Raw genomic sequence first — 19,019 nt, 5'->3', positions numbered from 1 at the left:
GATATCTTATTACCTCGAACTTTAACTTCTCTCGTATCAATTTAAAATCGATGTACTCAATAACACTATTTATAACTCGATATGCACGATGCCAATTTCTTTTTTTAAATATTATTCTGACTCAATAATGAAAAAGTTTCATAATCTCGTAGTGGTATCTCGTACGTTATCGGTATGTATTCCCAAATCATTTCATTGGAACATTGAAATGTGCTGGGAGAATGCATTAAATATTGCATTTATTGGTATTTCCTTGACGAATACTCGAGAAATTCGGGCAAATTAACATACAAGTCGACGAGGAAAATAATCAACAGTATTATGACAGTGTTTGAAGGGGGATGGAAAAGTCAGAAGTCTCTATCGTCAGAGCAAGATAGCTGTTAGTGTGCCCCCGTGCACCCTCGATAAGAATCGCCTATAAAAGTTGTAGCTCCTCTGAGCAACGTATCAGTCACTTTCTAGTTACTTCACGGATAGCTTCAACTGTAAAATTCGAAAAAATGAAGATTTTCGCAATCGTCTTGGCTGTCGTGTTGGTCTCGGTGAAAGCTGCCCCGAGCGACGGTACCGCTCCAGGATCTTCCGACGTGAAACTGACTGATCTCATCCAGCAGGCCCAGACGAACATCAATAATCTGGCCACGCAGATCCAGGAGCAACTGAATATCCCGGATCAGGATACCATCGTGAAAACAGTCAAGGAACAGAGCTCGAACTTTGTTACGACCATGCAGGAATTCATGAAGAACATGACTGAAGAGGTAAGTCGATTGAAGAGATCGAAGTAAAAGATTAAAACGACACGTAAATCGGGTTAATTTTTATCAGGCCAAGAAGAAAAGCCCGGAATTGGAAGGAGTGTGGAACGACGTGAAAGCGAAAATTACCGAGGGCATCGATAGTCTGAGTACTACTCTTAACGCCGAAACGCAGGTAGCGGAGTTGAAAAATAAATTCCAACAAGGAGTTGAAACAGTGTTGACGGAATCCAACAATGCCGCAAAGAACCTGAGCCAGCACTCCGGAAAGATTCAAGAGGATCTTGCTAAGATCACGAAACAGGCAGTCGATATTGCCGTGGAGGCGACGCAAAATCTAAATAAACAGCTTCAACAAGCCGCTGCTACTCCGAAAAGTTAAACAACTGATAGCCCCAATGATGTCACAGCGAGATTGTATTAATTATCCTATGTAAAGAAAACAGAAAGAGAAAAACGCTAAGATCGTGCTGTCGTTTTTGAAAAGTATTTTTCCCTTCAATTTTCCAAGTTTTCGCAGTAATGTCAACATTTTTATTATAAACATGTAATAAGTTAAATATACAAATTAATGCAAATCTTTATTGATCCTTTAATTTCCTATTTCGTTTGTCATTACCTTGGCAACATTGTTTAATGAAATAATTGTGAAATAACGTTGGGTCTTGCAAAGTAACTTACTTAATCGTTTTGGATACTCTGTTTCTTAATCCTAAATATTATGGCAATCTTGAAATGGAGTCAGCGAAAACTGTTTAATAAAACAGTCCAGATAGAGATAAAAGAATATTGATCGAATTCAGCTTATTAAATGATCGTGCGAACAGCTCGTGTGAGAGCATATTCTGGTGACGCAATAATCATAATTTTTCGAATAAGGATCATTTCTTCCAAAAAATGAAAACGTTATTACCGTTAATTCTGTTCGCTGTATCTATGGTAAGTAGTTATTAAGTATATATCAATACAGAGGAGAGTAATCTCTCCTTGGTGATGATACCACTGACTGACGCTTGATGTATTTTATATTTACTGGACTGTTTGCCAGACGATAACGTTAGGAGCAGAGAAGACGTTCGTTAGAGAAAAAAATATCTTGAAGGAACTTTCAAATGCTATGTCGAGCCGCACAAATGGCCGCACTGACAGAGACAAGAAAATTAACAAAGGATTTGAATGGGTAATTCAAGGCGTGAACATCTTGGGTCAAGTGGACGATTTCATTAGCGATAGAACAAAGAACATTATTCGAAAATTGCACGTAGCTTATAACGAGAATGACAGAGACGGGAATATATATCCGCCTGGTCGAAGTTTAAATAGAAACTATTAGATATGTAAATAATATGTGTAATACGTTAAATTCTAGACTGTTTGATATTGAAATGTACATATGTATAAGCGATATTTGGTAAATATACAGTTTGGCTTACCGAACACGAGATCTTGAATTCCTGATGAAAAAGATTTCCTTGAATATTGAATGCGATCGGCTTTCCCGGTAGTTCGTAATGCACAAAAACTAATTTAAAGATGCATTTCCATTAGAAAAGAAAGTTAAATATGTATATGGATGGATTGCGATCGTGTTTCTTGAAGAAGGGAATTGTGGATGATCTTTGTTAGAGCCTATGTCGATCTCTCGCCAGGTGTCGACTGCATCCGACGACAGTCACCGGGATCAGCCTGATCAGGCGACTTGTGCTAAGTTTTATCGTTTACCACATGTTGATTAATTAAATAGAACTATAATCATCGTGGCCAAAATCATTATTTCGGACTGGTATCCGTTCGTTTCCTACTCCGTCGACATAAAATTCCGTAAAGGTGGTTCCCCTTGTAAAGAGAACAGAGTTACGTCACGCAGGCCAGGAGGAAAGATATCGTGTGTCGAGCAGACTGTGGTCCCCCGTACGTCTCCTCGTATACAAAAGTGTTCCTGCTTTTCTTTGCTTGCACTTTGGTATCTGTCAAAACTCGAAAGTCACGCACGCGCTAGGCTTTCGCGAACGTGTGTGTTTATAGATAACCGTAGCATTGGCTTATAACCTACAAGCGATCGTGATTCGAAAACCGATCGTGAATGTTGATAGTTGTTAGCCAGTACGGACGGCTGTCAATCGTTTCGGGCTCGGAGATAGATTCGAAGTTGGTCTCTTCGATACTTGACGAGGAGTTCGCGAGACGCGAGAAATCTTCGATACCTCCCTGCGTCGGGACATTTGAGCGAGAATATTTTTTTGACGTTGAGTAGTCACCGGGAAACTAGTCAAAATTCCGGTCCCCACTAGGAAACGAGAAGGCCCGCAACAAACAAGCGGCAGAAACCCGTCAACCACTGGCGAAGAAGCCTCGTCGAGTGGCAAAATGAATAGCAAAAGAAAGAACCGTTCGAATACTAACAGGTACTCCTCGATTTCGAATCGAATAAATTCTAATCGCTCCTTTAGAACGCTCTAACATTTGAAAACGATACTTGTCACGTTATTTTCTGAATACGATGTTTGATTGTTAGATCACCACGCGCCCGTGGCCCACAAGAAAGAGGAGTTGCCGCAGAAGGTGTTTACAACAATGCCCACTTCATGCATGCAATAACCAGTCATGTTGGCAATGTTGTACAGGTATCGAAGAAGTTATAAAACTTTTAGAGAAATTAGTGTTGACTCGTGAACTTATTTATTGACGTTAATATGCTCACAGATACAGACACTGAACGGTTCGATATATGAAGGGATTTTTCGCACCTTCTCAAGTCAGTTCGATGTTGTCTTAGAAATGGCACATCGCGTAGAAGGCACAGGGAAAATAAGTGTCGAGAGTGTAGTAGAAAAGTTAATTTTCAAGCCACAGGATATAATTACTATGTCTGCCAAGGATGTCGATTTAGATTATGCTATACGTGACACATTCAGAACAGACAGTGCTATTAGTAAATATAATGGTTTAATCGGAGAAAAAGAATTAGAACCATGGGACGCTCCCCCTGCAACTATGAACGGAGACGATTTAGAATTAGATGGTACAACCGTAAGTAATTGTTAGAATAAAGAGAAATAGAATTAAATTTATCCGGTTCTATGTATGTATGAAAACAATTTCAGAATGGTTGGGATGCCAATGACATGTTCAGAAAAAATGAACAAAAGTACGGTGTCCAGACAACGTATGAGCCAACTTTAGCTGCCTATACTTTGCCACTTCAGAGAAAAGATACTAAAGATTATAAGGAGCAAGAGCAAAAGGCTGCAGAAATAGCAAATGAAATAGAATCACAACCAAATCACAAGGCTAGACTGGAACTTGAAAATGGAGATGAAGAGGAAAGATTTGCAGCCGTGGTACTGTTTTTTATCTCAAGAGAAAGTATGCGATATACCGTCTTTTACTAATTATACACAATTTCAGGTAAGACCCACTGAAGGTAAATATATTCCGCCACCACTGAAGAAAAAAAATGGAAATAACTCGAAGATGATGAGATCTAGTGAACCTCCACCTTCACCAGGACCTACAACCACTAATAAGAACGTTTTTAATCAACAACCTCCGTCCAGTGTAAATGTCAACATTCCCCCGTCTTCAAATCTTCCTATTGGAATGCAAAGCGCTCATCCTTCGGTGCAACATCCGGTATCGTTAAATATGGGACTACCGCCTAGTGGAGTGGTAGTCACGTATAACAATCCGCCACCTCCGTTCGTACCTCCACCAGCTACGCAGCCACCACCACCAGGTATATAGACAATCATGTGCTTGTTGTTGACTAATATTTCATGTTACATTTAAAATTAATTTTTATTGTTACAGTACCTGTTATGCAACAATCACAGCCACAATCCCAGGCGACTCCTTCTGTACCACAAGTCAATTTCCCACCTCAGCAACAGCAAGCGACATCGTCTAAAATAAATTCAGAGAAACGTGAACGTCCTGGTAGACAGCAGGTATATCAAGCTGATAAAGCACCACCGGCACCATTCCCACAACCGAACATTACTAATTCCCATCAGCAACAGACGTCGCACCAACAGCACGGCCAGTTACAACAACAGAATTCGGTAGATGGCCAACGATGTGAAATCGTTCCGCATAAGTCAGATCACAGAAAGGTATTGTTCCATCCGTAAATTGGCTAAACATTTTGTTTATGAAATTATTAAATATGTAATATGTATTATTCAAGATTCCAACGCCACGGTCTAGAGAAGACCAGCATACGGAGTTGAGGCAGTTTGCTACAGATTTTAAATTAGCTGAAACGCCAACCCAAGATGCGCCACCCATTAGCAGAAAGCAGCAGCAGCACCACCATCAACAGGATTCTCATTCCACACCTCAGATCACTCAACCGCATCATCAATCGGTCCATCAGCATATAACACCACAACAGACGCAACAACCACCACAGCAACAGCACACAAATACTCCACAGCAACAGTCGCAACAGCAACAGCAACAGCAGCAGCAGCAGCAACAACAACAACAACAGCAGCAACCTCAACATCAAAATCAGTCTATCCCAGAAGAAACCGTGGTCACTAACAAACCACCACCCGGTCCGTTACCTGTGCGATCCACGAGTCCTCCTCAAACACCGCAGCAGCAGCAGCAGCAACAACAACAACAACAACAGCAGCAGCAACAACAACAACAACAACAACAACAACAGGCTCCTACGAATACGCCGGCCGTATCTCAAACTCCACAAGAACCTGTCATCGATAAGATCGCAACAGCTTTCAAGAAATCGACATTAAATCCAAACGCTAAAGAATTCAATCCAAATACTAAACCTTTCACACCGGTAAGCCATTCGTTACTTAATAAATAGTCATAGTCAGCAGCTAACTAAATAATATTGACATCTGTCTTTAGCGATCTCCGAGTACGCCTACTCCAAGTAGGCCACACACTCCACAGACCCCTCAATATACCGGAGCGACCATGCCGGCAACTGTAGTCATGCCAGCGTACGTAATGACCAGCCAACCACCAACTGCGTTCAGTCAGCCACCGGCTCAACCTATGACAAGGTTCCGGAAGGGTCAGTATCTAGGTATCCACATCTTGTTTCCAATTATCTATTTAAGAAATTAGCACGCTTCAAATTCTCTTGGTTACCGTTGATTGTATGTTCTCCTTATTTCAGTACCGGTAATGCATGCGCAGCATCGTGCGCAAGATATTGCGTCTCAGATGCAGGTAGTAGCGGCAACTGGACAGCCTTTAATGGCACCGGCTCCTCTGCATCCACCGTTCCAGATGCCTTACCCCGGTCAGCCAGCATATCAACAGATGGTACGCATGGTTCAGGCACCACCGCCACATATGGGTACACCTTATCATCACCACGACTCGCCAGGACCACAAGCTCCTGGCATTCAATACATGGGTCCACACACACATCCACACCCTCACGTTGCTCAACAACCACCAAGTCAGACCCCCTCTCCAGCTAATCCTAATCCACCACATACACCAGGCACTTACAACCCACCCGGTACACCTCAGCCTTCGTACCCTCCACCACCTCCGCAAGGCCATGCTCCGAGTTACCCCATTATGTGTCCTATAATCCCTCCTCATATACCGATACCGCCGCAGCACATGCAATATCTACCGCCGCAACCACCTCCAGGAGCGCAGCAAACTATACCAGTGATTTTGCCGCACAATCAGTAGCTGCAATCAGAAATGGATGAAGAAAGAAAGAGCTACTAGTATTCTGCAGAGGTAGAATAATGTCTAAATTTAAGTTACTTTCATGATGGCATTAGGCACTTGAAAAAGACTTTCATTTATCGCTTGCTTAGATTACCCTTATATTGGCTCGTCCGATGTGAATTAAAACCCGATTTTAAGTTCCATGATTTTCTCCTTAACGCTTAAGTATTCTACAGTTGATTTTTTCTCTATAATGACATCAGTGATGTAAAGGAGATAATATTCTTTTGTATTTAACGTAAACAGACATTCTTACAAATCGTAAAATCGTAATAATGTAAAGTGAAGTGCTGATCATCTTGAAAGTGACTCTTTCAGGTGGGTTAGTTATTTGCACAAGACCCACAACGACATTTAGTCCCTCGAATTATATTTAAATTTCAGTTAAACCAGGCAGATTTCATTACGCAACATACCACCTTATACTGTTATTAACTTAAACGTTACAACAAAAAGGAAATACGATTAAGATTGATTTATAGTAATGTACGAGATATTATATAAAACGAAAAATTTCCAAACATATTTTCACATTGCGTTGAGACAGGTGGTGCTTATACGATCCATTAGGAAGCGAAAGAAACGAGGGACTGCAATTATAAAATTCTGCAAGATATATTAAAATTGAAGAAATTTCTCTTTTAATTATCGTAGTTCGCACTACATACTTTATAATAAACATTAAGCCAAAATTCAACCTGCGAGGTTGTCAACAGCGAGGTATCCGATAAAGTGTGATAGTGTCGTGTTTGCAAAGATCCGAGTACTCGATTAACGGAGTAGTCGTGAACATCACGCGAGTAAAGAAGCTTTTTTTATGCCAATTGTCGGGACGATGTAAAGAATAGGAAGAATTAAGTATTTTTCTGCTCGCGCTTTCATATTTGATACTTCGCCGCAGTGGACAGAAAGCACAGATACAGATCGATACAATTGCTCTAAATTACGTTCAATTATAAAAACCTGAATGACCCGATGTAGCGAAATAATAATTGAGAGACCAAGCTCTAAATTTCTCAGTCTGTTGATGATGGTTTTGTGTTGTGAGATGTTGGTACGTAAGATTCAAACAGAACGACTCGATTTAGCAAAAGAAAAAATGTTTAAGACGAACGAAGTCTGACAAACGAGACACCGTTTGAAACGGCCCAATAATTTTGTCAGGAGAGGAAAAGCATCTGTGTATATAAAGAGGTACAGACATATTAGTTTCTGTTTAATAAGTTCAAATATGCAATTTCGATGTTACGCGATAATATGTTTAAAAATAGGTAGCAGAAGAAATAGAAGTTCAAAAGTAATGCAATAGGAAATATCACAGTACTTGTACGTATTTAATTTTATCATCTGTCCTCGTTTAAATACATAGATACTACGTTATCTATGTAGCATGTCCTTATAAACTAGTTTCGATTTTCTCTTGTAGATATAACTGCTGCAAATTATAAACAAAAAAGAACAATAACAAATATCAGATATTAAAGTACATAATAAGTAGTAATGTTTTATTGTCCGATATAGATCGTAAAGAATTCATTCATTATTTAAATGTTTAAAACTGTTGTGAAAATTAAATCGATTACGTACCTCTTATGTATAAATGAACAATGTGGGATGCTGTGGTATTGAAAAAGACAAGTTGAATTACGGCCTTAGACCTAGTCGTGTATATAAGAGAAATAAGAGGGAGAGAGAGAGAGAGATTGAGAGAGAGAGAGGAGGCAAGGACGATCCTTATCCAAGAGATAGTTGAATGTGTGGCATCGTTAGACACAAATTTTATATCGAAGAGATTTAAAAGAAAAAAACATCAAAATAAAGTCAATGCGTTAAAAGCCCATTTCTATACGATGTGTTATTCGTCCTTGGTGTCTTTGGGGACCCGTAGATATTTGACTCGATAGCTTTTAAATTATACGCATTCTTACTATAATTTTAAAAAATATCCTAAAATACAACGAAGATGTTCCGATGATCCAGCCGGTTAAAAATCATCTCTGGCATTTTTATATGACTAATAGCGAATTAACCGTAACCTCAAACGTACACAAATACATGTGACTAATGTGAATAAGTGAAATTTTGTTATGAATTATACAATGAAGACTCAAAATTGGAACGAATTAGAGGTGTCTCTGAGTAACCCCGTGTTAAAAACTATCGAGGAATTAAAATTTCTGTACATGACACCTGTCCAGGTAAAATTGTCTATTTAATAATGATCAAAGGATTTAAATTTGAAAGAATATACGTGGTTGATGTTGTAACTTTTATGTAGGCAGCCTCTATTCCCTTGTTATTAAAGGGAAAAGATGTTGCAGCAGAAGCAGTAACAGGAAGTGGGAAGACGATTGCCTTCTTGATCCCAGTACTAGAAATACTGCAGGTACATCAAACATTTGGTATATTAATTTATTTTACAAAGCATAACTTGTATTTGTAACAGAAGAGAAAAGAGAAATGGAAGGCTACAGAAACTGGGGCAATAATAATTAGCCCTACCAGAGAATTAGCTGTACAAATAAGTGAAGTCTTACAACAATTTCTGGCGAACATACCAGGCTTGAAGCAAGCATTAATTGTTGGTGGCACGACAGTTACAGAGGATGCAGATAGGCTTAAAACAGGTGCAAACATTATTGTAGCAACACCTGGTAGATTAGAAGATTTATTATCCAATTGTAAAGCTATAAACTTGGCTGCCTATGTAAAATCTTTGGTAACTACTTTTGGAGCATCAAACGTACACGTGTAAAATATACAGTTGATCAACTTCAATTACTTGTAGGAAATATTGATCTTGGACGAAGCTGATAGACTATTAGATTTAGGCTTCTCTGCGACACTGGACACGATACTGAGTTACTTACCACGTCTGAGGAGAACTGGTTTATTCTCAGCGACGCAAACGAAGGAATTGCAGCAGCTGATAAGAGCTGGGCTCAGAAATCCAGCTCTGATAACTGTTAAAGAGAAACCAAATATTTCCACGCCGTCAAATTTAAAGAATAATTACGTTATCGTAAATGCTGAACACAAGTTGTCAGTAATGATAGATTTCATTGAAAACGAAGGAATTGGTTCAAAGTACATGATATTTTTATCCACATGCGCGTGTGTCGATTATTTCAGTCACGTTATACAAACGTAAGTTACCTCATATTACAATGAAACGTTTATCAATGTATTCGCTTATAATCTCCTTTTAGTATGTTACCGTCTCTTCGAGTCTTTGCGATTCATGGTAAAATGAAGAACAAGCGGTACAAAGTGTTCAAGGAATTTCGGGAGGCTGAAAGTGGTATTTTAATTTGCACGGATGTAATGGCACGTGGTATCGATATTTCAGAAGTAGATTGGGTATTACAGTACGATCCACCTTGTTCTGCTAGCAGTTTCGTTCATAGGTAAGAAAATCCATTTTTAAGTCTTGCTCTTAATTTTTTTGTACGTCATTTCTTTTATTCTTCAGATGCGGTAGAACAGCCAGGATTGGGAACGAAGGTAACGCATTATTATTTCTGTTAGAGACAGAAGACACGTACGTAGACTTTATTAAAAGAAATCAAAAAGTAGAGTTACAAAAAATAATTTTGGAACCATCGGAAATTTCCAATGAGAAATGTTTGAAGTGCATGAGAGACTTGCAAAAGCAGGACCGATCTCTTTTTGACAAAGCTAATAGAGCGTTCGTATCGTATGTCCAAGCGTATAATAAACACGAATGTAACTTAATATTGAGACTGAAAGATATAGATTTGGGAAAACTTGCAATGGGTTTCGGGTTATTGCGAATGCCTCGCATGCCTGAACTCAAAGGAAAAGACTTGTCGTCCTTCGAGGAAGAAAACATTGACATCAATACAATTGAATATTCAAATAAACAGAAAGAGAAAAGTCGTTTAGAAAAGTTAAAAGTCTTTCGAGACAGCGGCGTATGGCCTAAGCAGCAGAAGCATAAACGTAAGCAGACTGAGTCGTGGTCCGAGGCTAAGAAGAAGAAATTAGATAAACTAGAAAATCGTAAAAAACGTAAGGAGAAGAAACTAAAGCAACAAGTGTCAACAAGTGTAATGAAGAAACAGAAAAGGAAGATAAACGAAGAGGATATCGAAGATCTAGCAAGAGACATAGCGTTAATCAAGAAATTAAAACAAAAGAAGGTACTATTAGTAAATGTACAACACTTTTATTTATGGTATAAACTTGCGTATTCTACGTTTACAGATTTCACAAGAAGCGTTTGATGTCGCTTTTGGAATCGATTGAAAAGATCAATTTTAGGATAACACGCAATAATTCATTATTCAATTTCTTAAGTGCGTTTGTATATATAAAATACTATCATCTAATAAAAAATGAAGGTAAAAATATGTTTCTCTCAACATGAATATCGGATAGATAAAGGAACACAATCTTTAAGATATCTCATATTTACTCAATTCACTGATAACAGTGAGTGTACAGTAGTATTGAAAATAACGTTATTAAAAAAGGAACCGTTCCTTGTAAAATTAAATAATTTTAAGAAACTTGAAATAAAGTGTATATTGAAATATATTTTATACATGAAACCATAGAGTAATGTACATGTATAAAAAAGAATTGAAATAATCCCCTGGTAAAAATGATGATTGAATCCGCTGAGTACGCTCTGAACAGTGTGAACACACACGTTATATAGTATGTGTACACATGTGTGTGATCATTTTGAAGAGAAAGGTTCCCGCATCTGAGAGTGGGCCCCACTTAACGCGAACTATAGTTCATAGAAGGGGAAAGAAAACATGAGAGCATGAGACTGGCTTAGGTGAGCCATAGTGGTGAGTCACACGTTTGCTGTGATGTCAACCAGCTACGAAGTTCACTTTTCTTAATCATTTCTCACTTGCATGTGAAAGATTCTTATAATAAGTAATAAAATCAAAAGGATTCAATGAACGATACGGATATAAGCGACCGGCCGAAATGGTTGTTGGAACTGGAAAATCGAAAAAGGAAGGTAAACATTGCGAGGATTATTTTAAACTGCTGTTATGATCTTCCTCTTTGTACATCGTCATTATTTCATTCAGCCCCGGTTGGCACACGAAGCTGGAGCTGGAGCACCTTGCGTCGTTTGTAAAGCAACGTGTCCAGGCCTGGATTTACATTTTTGGAGAAAGATTTGTAAGAATTGTAAGTGCAGTAAGGATGATCATGACGTTGATGATGAAGATTTTCCACAATTCGAGTTACTGTTCGGACCTTCGAAGAAGTTCAAGATGAAACCCACTTGTACGTATCATTAATATTAAGTTGTAATAAATTAATATATATATACATATTATTATATTATTATATTCGATATATTTTTTAGTGTTGCACATAAATGGTGGGAAAGGACGTGCAGAGGAAGCATTCGAATGGGTTCCACCAGGTACAACGAAGGAACTTGCTGCAGATTATATGAAAGCATTATCTGTAGAGAAGATTCCCATTAAAGGATCAGCTGGTGCAATCCTGAGAAGGCAATTGTTGCAGAAACAGTTGCCCCTTCATGACATAGATTATAAGACTTGTGATAAGTTAAGTGATCAGGAAAAGAAGGAATTTGAAAACTACTTGGAGAATATAAAGAAATACGTGGGACAGGGAACGGTCACGAAGGTAAGCTATTACAGTTGGAATATTCGACCGTATTCGAATATTAATTTAACTGTAACGTTTCTCATCAGATATTGAGTGCTCGACCTTACAATCCATCGTTACTCACGCCTGTGAATGCAGCTGATATGCAACAACATTGTTCAGCAAATAAACCTAATGTACCACCAAGTTTTATTCAATTACGTACACCGAGTAGTTTCGTACCGAAGAATTCGTACAAGAAAGACGTTTATCCAAATGCACAGGAATATTCTGTTCCCTTAGAAATGTCGAGTAGCATACCAATTTTTGAAAAGTACGATAAAGTTAGTAATAGCAGTGAGATTGCAAAATCGGAACCAATTAAAAACAGTTTTCTCAATAAGGGGTCGAACGATTCTAAAACAATTGGTAATACTCAAACGGATGTGGCACCGAATCCATCCGAGTGTTACAGAGACGCATATAAAGATACTCTAAAAAATCCATCTACTGGCCTATCGCAAACGATTGACAGTAATCCTGACGACGCTGCGGCAGCTATGTTAGCAGACACATCGCCCAGGACAATTCAGTCAAGTGACATAATTGGAAGTACACTGGATGAAAAGGGTTTGAGGTTCATACGCGAGAAGCTAACGAATAAATATAGCATGCAAGAAAATCAAACGCAGCAGCCGCGCGATACTCCGAACTTCGCAAGAAATTTAAATTCAAATGGCTCATATAAAAATGACAGTTTGGAATCACAGGGTATGAATCTCTCTGGGGTTTTAATTCCACCGCAACAAAAATGTTCAACCTCCGAACCGATAGCCGCGGAAATGAAAGTACAAAGACCCAATTCAGATGTAACTCAGTCTCATCCTTTGGATTCTAGACATACTCTTCACACAGAGATATTAAGAGGGAATACGGGTAACCCCCAGCCTGCGCCAACTTTATCAGCGCAATCACAATTACAACCGGTCAGCAATAATCCTCAAGCAATTGTAAACAGTGTTACGACACCTGCCACCGTAATTTATTCCGAGAAGCTACAAAATCAAATATTTCCTCATGAGATAGTTGCGACAAAACAATTGGGTCAATTTTCCCCGAATACAGAAAACCTTGAAACTGCTGTAAGAGAACTCACGATAGATAATAAGTCGCAAAACTGCCACAAGTGCGAAGAAGAGATCAGAGTCGGCGATGTTGCTATTATCACAGAGAAAGCTAAGAACGCAGCATGGCACCCCGGATGCTTCGTGTGCAGCATGTGTAACGAACTACTGGTGGACTTGGTTTATTTTTATTACAAGAACAAATTATATTGTGGTCGAGATTTAGCCACACTTTTGGGCATACCTAGATGTTTCGCTTGCGACGAGGTACGTACGGCAAAACGTTTCCAAAGTACTCGATTTCTCTTTAATAACTGTACATCTTTCAGCTTATCTTTGTACGTGAGTATACTGTCGCAGAAGGTCATAATTATCACGTGAACCACTTTTGCTGTTGGGACTGCGACATTCCATTAGCTGGAAAACAATACATTACAGAGAACGATCGACCATTATGTCTTTTGTGTTACCAAAAATCGTATGCAAAAACTTGTAACATGTGCGAGAAGGTAATTGCCGCGGACCAACAAGGCGTCGCGGTGAAAGATCTAAATTTCCACGCGACAGGCGCCTGTTTCTGCTGTTACATTTGTAGTAAAAACTTGTTAAACGGGAAATTCGCAGTTAAAGAGAAACGAATATTTTGCAGCAAGGATTGCATCTCAAAATTTTCATCTTAAGCAGGTAACAGAGATTAGAAAATACTTTGTTACTTTGTTTATAAAATCTGATGTGCATTATGTACAACTTGAATTGTTCATCTATAAATACATTGAACAAGGAAACATGTTACACGCTCAAGTGTATAAAAATATATTTTCACGATATCTTCCTTGAACAAATATTCATTACATATTCGTGATAGTTTAGTAATTGTGATACTAATTAAAAGGATGATGTGCACAAGCAATTTTTGTTTTTCACTTGGAACTTTATCTGGATATAAAATATAACATAAAGTTTCATAATAACGTACGCAAACGAGTTAACTTCAATCCATGCAAAGAAACATAAAACAAATTAGACTAACATTATTAGCAAACTTATTATAGTACAATTCTGTTTTTATAGTGTAACATCTTACTTTTTTTTTAGTTTCAGTCAATTATTTTTGCCTAATTCGTACAAGAGTCAAACATAATTATGTACAAGTTCATTATATAAAATAGATGAAATATACAGGCCGTTCTAGTTTTAAACTACAAATCTTCATCAACATGTTCTACAAAACGAAATAAGAAAAACGATGTTCTCTCACTTGGACCGATAGAGTATGTTGACAAAGTTTCGCATTCTAAACCTAGACATCTTGTATACTTGTATCTTACGATCAGACTACGATAAGTAATGTCAATATGTTTTACAAAGTATTTGTTGTTTACGAGACTTTAGTCCGAATCGCTGTCGATAACGTTAAAAACTCGTTTGAATGTATTACGTACTTCGCGTTTTACAGGAGTTTCTGATGTCTTTAATTCCTTTAGATTAGAATCCTTGTTCCTCTGAGCACGTGTAACACGTCCTGAAATGGATTATCGTCCATAAAACGAGATATCTATCGTGATATTTCCATAAAATTGGAAACTGTTAATAAAAGGACAAACCTTCCGAGATAATATTGCCCGTATTTAAATCTGCAATATCCTTAAGCCTTTCATTTCTCTCTTTAGCTTTCTTACACTTTTCTACGGTCGGCCTGCCGGTGACTCCATTCTTTTCCAACAACTCCCTGAGACACTTTACCTTCGCATTATTTGTTTTACAGCCAGCCCAAAGATCATTATAAGATTTCACGCGAATTCCAGCCATTCTTATATACTTTTTTAGTGACTGTATTCTCTTATCATCGTCTGGTCTCTGGTGAAAAAGTAGAATGATACAATTAAAAGAAGTTGTTATTTAGTACGAGTATATAGCTGAACTTACTCTACTCCTCTTCTTCCCATCTTCAGTTGTATCGTCACTTTCACTCTCGTCTTCAGATTTGCTCTTCAGCGAATCATCATCAGATGAATTATCTGCCGTTTTAGTATCCTCCATTTTTATGTCTTCCACCTTTACATCTTCCGTTATGTTGGAGTTCTCGTCCTCTGCGTCTTCTTTATCAGTTGACTTTTTAGTTCCCTTTTTTGCTCTACCACGGCCCCTTTTAGATTCCGTGGGTGATTTCTGTGAAGATTTTTTATTCGCCACCGTTTTTTTAAGTCTCTTTTTAGTTTTCGGGCTGTAATCTTCGTCTGAAACATCATCATTATTTTCGTCAGAATCAGAATTCTTTGTTTTGCTGAACGATGTTCTACTCTTCTTTCTTCCTTTCTTTGCACTCTGCTTAGGCTTCGCTTCGGCTGCATCTTGCGATTCGTCTGCGTCCGATCTGGCCTCAGAAGAACTGACATCAAGTTCTGATTCATTGGGCTCAGCTTTGACAATAATTGTTTTCGGCTTAGGCTTTTCATCTTTCTCGTTTTCATCTTCGGAAGAACTTTCTTTATCACTGGCGCACTCCACTGAAAGCTCCAAACCATCTACCACTTCAGCGTCATTATTCTTGGACTTGCTCTGTTTCTTTTCTGGTTTAATATCATCTTCCTTTTCCTCCTCCTTCTCCTCCACTCTTGCTGCATCTTCCGATTTCACAGACTCCACACTTTCCTTTTGAATAAAAGTAGAAACATATTAGAACAGCAACAATATTAATTGCTTTTAATTAAAATGTAAATACAATACCTCTCTTGTATCAATTTTCTCAACTGTAGTATCATTGTTAACAGATTCTTCATTGTCTTTACCATCAGATGTTTGGGACACTTTTAAAGTATCATCTTCTGATATTGTTTTACTTGCGTTTTCTTTAACAAAAGTACCGATGTCTTTTACAGTTTCCTTTGCATCTTTACTAATACCGTTCACTTCCACACTTTCAATATCAGGCTTCTCAGACACTGATTCATCTGTACATAACTTTTTAGAAGGCAATTCAGTTTGTTCATCCTCTGAAGCATCTTCTCTTAACCTTTTCTGAGGAGGTTCTTTATTATCTACAGAATTATTCGAAATGCTCACAGGTGGTATTTTGTTTTCTGTTTCTTGATCACTCATGTTTTTCTGTAATTTAAAAATGTCATGGATGAATCAGACAAAACTGAGAATCATATAATAATAACAGTGAAATCGTTCCAGCAAACAGATGTGTTTAGTGGAACAATAAAAGTTTCACGTGACAATTAAAGTCGATTTATCATGTCAAGTTTCATATCAATAGTGATTCTTACACCTCAGATACTTTCGATTTACTATTTGTTTTAGTTTAATGTTATCAGACGTCTCATAACGTTGTAGTAATCGTATGTACGCAATGAAAAGAATTGGTAACCGTTATATTACACTTTGTGAAAAAGAACGAGCTTTTAGTTAACAAGTTTAGATAATAATTTGATCAACTGCGACTGATTATTATAAACCAACAACAACAAGTACCTTCCACAATTATTTAACGTTAAATATGTTGCGATACGTTATCTAAATAGCGTAACCAGAAAAGTAACCGAGAATAAATGTAATATCAATTAACTTACACAGATAAAACCACCGATAAATGTTCAACTAATTATTTTAGAAGCGATAATCGTAACGTTTGCGCGGCAAAATCTACGCGGTAACTACGTAGTCGCTATTGATTGGTTAAATTGTGTATAGTGTAGTAAAATTAAACAGGAGCAGTCATGGAGCAGTAGTGTTGTAAGATTTTAGGAATTTCGATCATAGCGCCGTACGTTGAAGACGAGTGAAATTCAGGTTTCAGTTACAAAATTTGTGAAATTCCTCAATTACCGCTAAATAATTGGGGCTCGAAGGGAATTGTATAGAAATCGGAGAAAGATCAATGTTCATCTCCCTTTATTAAATGAAGCTCCAAAAGCTTCACTTCATAAATATAAATAGAATATTATATACATTTAATGAAAGCCTGATACTGGGAGTTTCTCGAAGTATTCTTTCAAGATCGATGGAAACATTGCTAAAACTTTAAAACGTGTTCCCATTTTATCCTCATCCATTATCATATGATATCCAGATTCTAAATGCTTCCTTTCCTTCTTTGTAGCATTTTGGAGCAGCATCGATAGTCTTACATTTATTCCAAGATTTCTTAAAAACCTTGCTTGCGTCACTGGCCCAAAGATTAGTACTCTCTCATCCTTTTTTGCGATTTTACTAATAGCTGCGAAATCAACGTCTGCCGTCAAATCTGCTTTTCCTGGATTTAATAATGGGTCATGCACTGTATGTTGTAAAAAGCCACGAAAAGTGTCAGTTTTGTCACCGTTATGACCATAATCACAAATGAAGGCAAATCCACCGAATTCCGATAAAAGATCAGCTATATAGTCCACTATTACCAGACTCTCTGGACTGATTTCAACATGCTCTCTTTTTTCATCTTCCTGGAAATTCCAGAATTCTTACAACTTCCATTACTTTCAACTGTGAACTATGGCCGGTATTCAGGAACAGGGAACAGGGATTTAAGCAAATGCTTAAGACGATCTTAAGAATAAGCAATGACTCTGAATACCGGCATATAATAAATAAGGCCTTACTGATATGTAATAGGTAGCAGGAGTTGGTCCATTTGATAGGGCGTAGCAAAGTTTCTCTTCTTTACTTTCCTGAATTATATCAACCAGAACTTCGCACCATCCTTTGTCAGTTTTCTAAATTCACAATTATCTTTTTGCACAACGTTTATAAAATTTTTTTGAACGACAGTAATAGTTGATATACCTGAAATTTATGAATCGGTAGTGCATCAAAAAATTCATGGGCTAAGATAATACTAAATGCCTTAGGCACATCCTTGATAGAGTAGTACCAATATAATTTAACTCCATCTTCTGTGACACCCTCTCTGTAGTAAGCATTAGCTCCATTTAGTTTCGTTACATCATGCTCTTTAATTGTTTTGCATAACTTTTTTGCTTGAATTCCAGATAGAGCAGGACTAATTTCCACCAAATGTACTGATATATTATTTAGCAATTTTAATTGCTTAAACACCTATTCAAGGTAGAGCATTATACATACAGAATAATATTAATACACCTAGTATTATAAACATACCCTTAGTATGTCATTGATCAGAGTTCCTCTGCCTGGACCTAGTTCAACAAGTTGAAAAGGATCCTTTGAAATCTTTTGCCATTCATACTTTATCCAAACTGCTATCATCTAATAGAAATATTCAGAATATATATCAAAGATGAAATACATTCCGAAGGAAATATTTGATGATTAATTTTGAAGACTTACATACTTCTCCAAATATTTGTGAGATCTCTGGAGACGTTATAAAATCTCCCTGTTTCCCAAAAACATCTTTATGCATGTAATATCCTACAGTTGGATGAGTTAAAACTTCTTTCATATAATCAGAAACAGTAATAGGGCCACAAGCAAGAATCTTTGAGTACAAATGATCATAAAGACTGGGTATCTTCCTATCGTTAATGTTTGACGAATTGCACGAGGAATAAGAGAGATAATTTCTCAGACAGTTTGAAAACACTTTTGCTTTAAATACTTTATAATGTCCTCTATATTTGTCAAACATTCGAAGGGAAATCATGTTGAGAAAGAAAACTGTATTGCTTTAGAACTCCAATCCTTCTACGTACTATACACGTACTGTTACGAATGCTACGTACCTAACGTACCGTCCATGTGTTTTGATAAATCACCAACACATGGATGATTTTGCATACATACATAGAGGAAACGATCAATCACCTCTGTTTCG

General features: G+C 37.6%; 7 protein-coding genes across 9 annotated transcripts; 5 read left to right on the top strand and 2 right to left on the bottom strand.

The window, feature by feature from the left end:
• Positions 1–436: 436 nt before the first annotated feature.
• Positions 437–1,339, top strand: A4 (apolipophorin-III-like protein). The gene is made up of 2 exons (XM_018023899.2): positions 437–764; positions 832–1,339. Exons 1-2 carry the CDS (start codon positions 504–506, stop codon positions 1,141–1,143), a joined length of 573 nt encoding a protein of 190 aa, XP_017879388.1. The 5' UTR covers positions 437–503; the 3' UTR covers positions 1,144–1,339.
• Positions 1,340–1,428: 89 nt separating this feature from the next.
• LOC108624519 (uncharacterized) lies at positions 1,429–2,198 on the top strand. The gene is made up of 2 exons (XM_018023900.2): positions 1,429–1,700; positions 1,810–2,198. Exons 1-2 carry the CDS (start codon positions 1,659–1,661, stop codon positions 2,092–2,094), a joined length of 327 nt encoding a protein of 108 aa, XP_017879389.1. The 5' UTR covers positions 1,429–1,658; the 3' UTR covers positions 2,095–2,198.
• A 197-nt stretch (positions 2,199–2,395) lies between these two features.
• LOC108624431 (ataxin-2) lies at positions 2,396–8,328 on the top strand. Of its 2 annotated transcripts, none has more exons than XM_018023719.2 (9): positions 2,396–3,166; positions 3,277–3,385; positions 3,465–3,791; positions 3,866–4,102; positions 4,170–4,497; positions 4,572–4,873; positions 4,948–5,568; positions 5,640–5,808; positions 5,914–6,446. In XM_018023719.2, exons 1-9 carry the CDS (start codon positions 3,129–3,131, stop codon positions 6,444–6,446), a joined length of 2,664 nt encoding a protein of 887 aa, XP_017879208.1. In that variant the 5' UTR covers positions 2,396–3,128. The 2 variants fall into 2 exon arrangements, with proteins under 2 accessions (XP_017879208.1, XP_017879207.1); XM_018023718.2 differs by having other exon boundaries at positions 2,397–3,166; positions 5,640–5,820; positions 5,914–8,328.
• Positions 8,329–8,435: 107 nt separating this feature from the next.
• LOC108624435 (putative ATP-dependent RNA helicase DDX55 homolog) lies at positions 8,436–11,303 on the top strand. Its single transcript, XM_018023726.2, has 7 exons — positions 8,436–8,686; positions 8,767–8,874; positions 8,935–9,207; positions 9,277–9,635; positions 9,698–9,895; positions 9,961–10,651; positions 10,716–11,303. Exons 1-7 carry the CDS (start codon positions 8,576–8,578, stop codon positions 10,755–10,757), a joined length of 1,782 nt encoding a protein of 593 aa, XP_017879215.1. The 5' UTR covers positions 8,436–8,575; the 3' UTR covers positions 10,758–11,303.
• A 33-nt stretch (positions 11,304–11,336) lies between these two features.
• On the top strand, positions 11,337–14,014 carry Tes (testin LIM domain protein). Its single transcript, XM_018023720.2, has 5 exons — positions 11,337–11,490; positions 11,564–11,765; positions 11,848–12,137; positions 12,206–13,489; positions 13,552–14,014. Exons 1-5 carry the CDS (start codon positions 11,425–11,427, stop codon positions 13,900–13,902), a joined length of 2,193 nt encoding a protein of 730 aa, XP_017879209.1. The 5' UTR covers positions 11,337–11,424; the 3' UTR covers positions 13,903–14,014.
• A 284-nt stretch (positions 14,015–14,298) lies between these two features.
• On the bottom strand, positions 14,299–16,893 carry LOC108624436 (transcriptional regulator ATRX homolog). The gene is made up of 5 exons (XM_018023728.2): positions 16,798–16,893; positions 15,950–16,327; positions 15,149–15,874; positions 14,827–15,079; positions 14,299–14,744 (listed from the first exon to the last, which is right to left on the bottom strand). The coding sequence occupies exons 2-5, from the start codon at positions 16,319–16,321 to the stop codon at positions 14,611–14,613; spliced, it is 1,485 nt and encodes a 494-aa protein (XP_017879217.1). The 5' UTR covers positions 16,322–16,327; positions 16,798–16,893; the 3' UTR covers positions 14,299–14,610.
• Positions 16,894–17,102: 209 nt separating this feature from the next.
• LOC108624437 (protein arginine methyltransferase NDUFAF7, mitochondrial) lies at positions 17,103–19,013 on the bottom strand. Of its 2 annotated transcripts, XM_018023730.1 has the most exons (6): positions 18,928–19,013; positions 18,537–18,616; positions 18,344–18,451; positions 18,008–18,280; positions 17,824–17,937; positions 17,103–17,667 (listed from the first exon to the last, which is right to left on the bottom strand). In XM_018023730.1, the coding sequence occupies exons 1-6, from the start codon at positions 18,980–18,982 to the stop codon at positions 17,179–17,181; spliced, it is 1,119 nt and encodes a 372-aa protein (XP_017879219.1). In that variant the 5' UTR covers positions 18,983–19,013; the 3' UTR covers positions 17,103–17,178. The 2 variants fall into 2 exon arrangements, with proteins under 2 accessions (XP_017879219.1, XP_017879218.1); XM_018023729.2 differs by lacking the exon at positions 18,928–19,013 and having other exon boundaries at positions 18,537–18,871.
• Between the last annotated feature and the right edge of the window lie 6 nt (positions 19,014–19,019).

Source organism: Ceratina calcarata, unplaced genomic scaffold, assembly GCF_001652005.2.
Source record: "Ceratina calcarata isolate Rehan_Ccalc_2016 unplaced genomic scaffold, ASM165200v1 scaffold310.2, whole genome shotgun sequence".
Lineage (NCBI taxonomy): Eukaryota > Metazoa > Arthropoda > Insecta > Hymenoptera > Apidae > Ceratina > Ceratina calcarata.
This window is presented reverse-complemented; position numbering and strand designations above follow the sequence as displayed.

Excerpts from the sequence above, each read along its gene's own strand:
- LOC108624435 (XM_018023726.2), top strand. The coding sequence starts at position 8,576 with ATGAATTATACAATGAAGACTCAAAATTGGAACGAATTAGAGGTGTCT. Across the intron at positions 9,896-9,960 it reads GCTAGCAGTTTCGTTCATAG|ATGCGGTAGAACAGCCAGGA; the intron begins GTAAGAAAATCC and ends TTTATTCTTCAG. Across the intron at positions 10,652-10,715 it reads AGAAATTAAAACAAAAGAAG|ATTTCACAAGAAGCGTTTGA; the intron begins GTACTATTAGTA and ends CTACGTTTACAG.
- A4 (XM_018023899.2), top strand. The coding sequence starts at position 504 with ATGAAGATTTTCGCAATCGTCTTGGCTGTCGTGTTGGTCTCGGTGAAA. Across the intron at positions 765-831 it reads TGAAGAACATGACTGAAGAG|GCCAAGAAGAAAAGCCCGGA; the intron begins GTAAGTCGATTG and ends AATTTTTATCAG.
- LOC108624436 (XM_018023728.2), bottom strand. The coding sequence starts at position 16,321 with ATGAGTGATCAAGAAACAGAAAACAAAATACCACCTGTGAGCATTTCG. Across the intron at positions 15,080-15,148 it reads ATGGGAAGAAGAGGAGTAGA|AGACCAGACGATGATAAGAG; the intron begins GTAAGTTCAGCT and ends CTTTTTCACCAG. Across the intron at positions 14,745-14,826 it reads GGGCAATATTATCTCGGAAG|GACGTGTTACACGTGCTCAG; the intron begins GTTTGTCCTTTT and ends AATCCATTTCAG.
- LOC108624431 (XM_018023718.2), top strand. The coding sequence starts at position 3,129 with ATGAATAGCAAAAGAAAGAACCGTTCGAATACTAACAG. Across the intron at positions 4,103-4,169 it reads AGGAAAGATTTGCAGCCGTG|GTAAGACCCACTGAAGGTAA; the intron begins GTACTGTTTTTT and ends ACACAATTTCAG. Across the intron at positions 5,569-5,639 it reads ATACTAAACCTTTCACACCG|CGATCTCCGAGTACGCCTAC; the intron begins GTAAGCCATTCG and ends ATCTGTCTTTAG.
- Tes (XM_018023720.2), top strand. The coding sequence starts at position 11,425 with ATGAACGATACGGATATAAGCGACCGGCCGAAATGGTTGTTGGAACTG. Across the intron at positions 12,138-12,205 it reads GACAGGGAACGGTCACGAAG|ATATTGAGTGCTCGACCTTA; the intron begins GTAAGCTATTAC and ends GTTTCTCATCAG. Across the intron at positions 13,490-13,551 it reads GATGTTTCGCTTGCGACGAG|CTTATCTTTGTACGTGAGTA; the intron begins GTACGTACGGCA and ends TACATCTTTCAG.
- LOC108624519 (XM_018023900.2), top strand. The coding sequence starts at position 1,659 with ATGAAAACGTTATTACCGTTAATTCTGTTCGCTGTATCTATG. Across the intron at positions 1,701-1,809 it reads TTCTGTTCGCTGTATCTATG|ACGATAACGTTAGGAGCAGA; the intron begins GTAAGTAGTTAT and ends ACTGTTTGCCAG.
- LOC108624437 (XM_018023729.2), bottom strand. The coding sequence starts at position 18,848 with ATGATTTCCCTTCGAATGTTTGACAAATATAGAGGACATTATAAAGTA. Across the intron at positions 18,281-18,343 it reads TGATCAATGACATACTAAGG|GTGTTTAAGCAATTAAAATT; the intron begins GTATGTTTATAA and ends TACCTTGAATAG. Across the intron at positions 17,668-17,823 it reads CTGCTACCTATTACATATCA|GAAGATGAAAAAAGAGAGCA; the intron begins GTAAGGCCTTAT and ends TGGAATTTCCAG.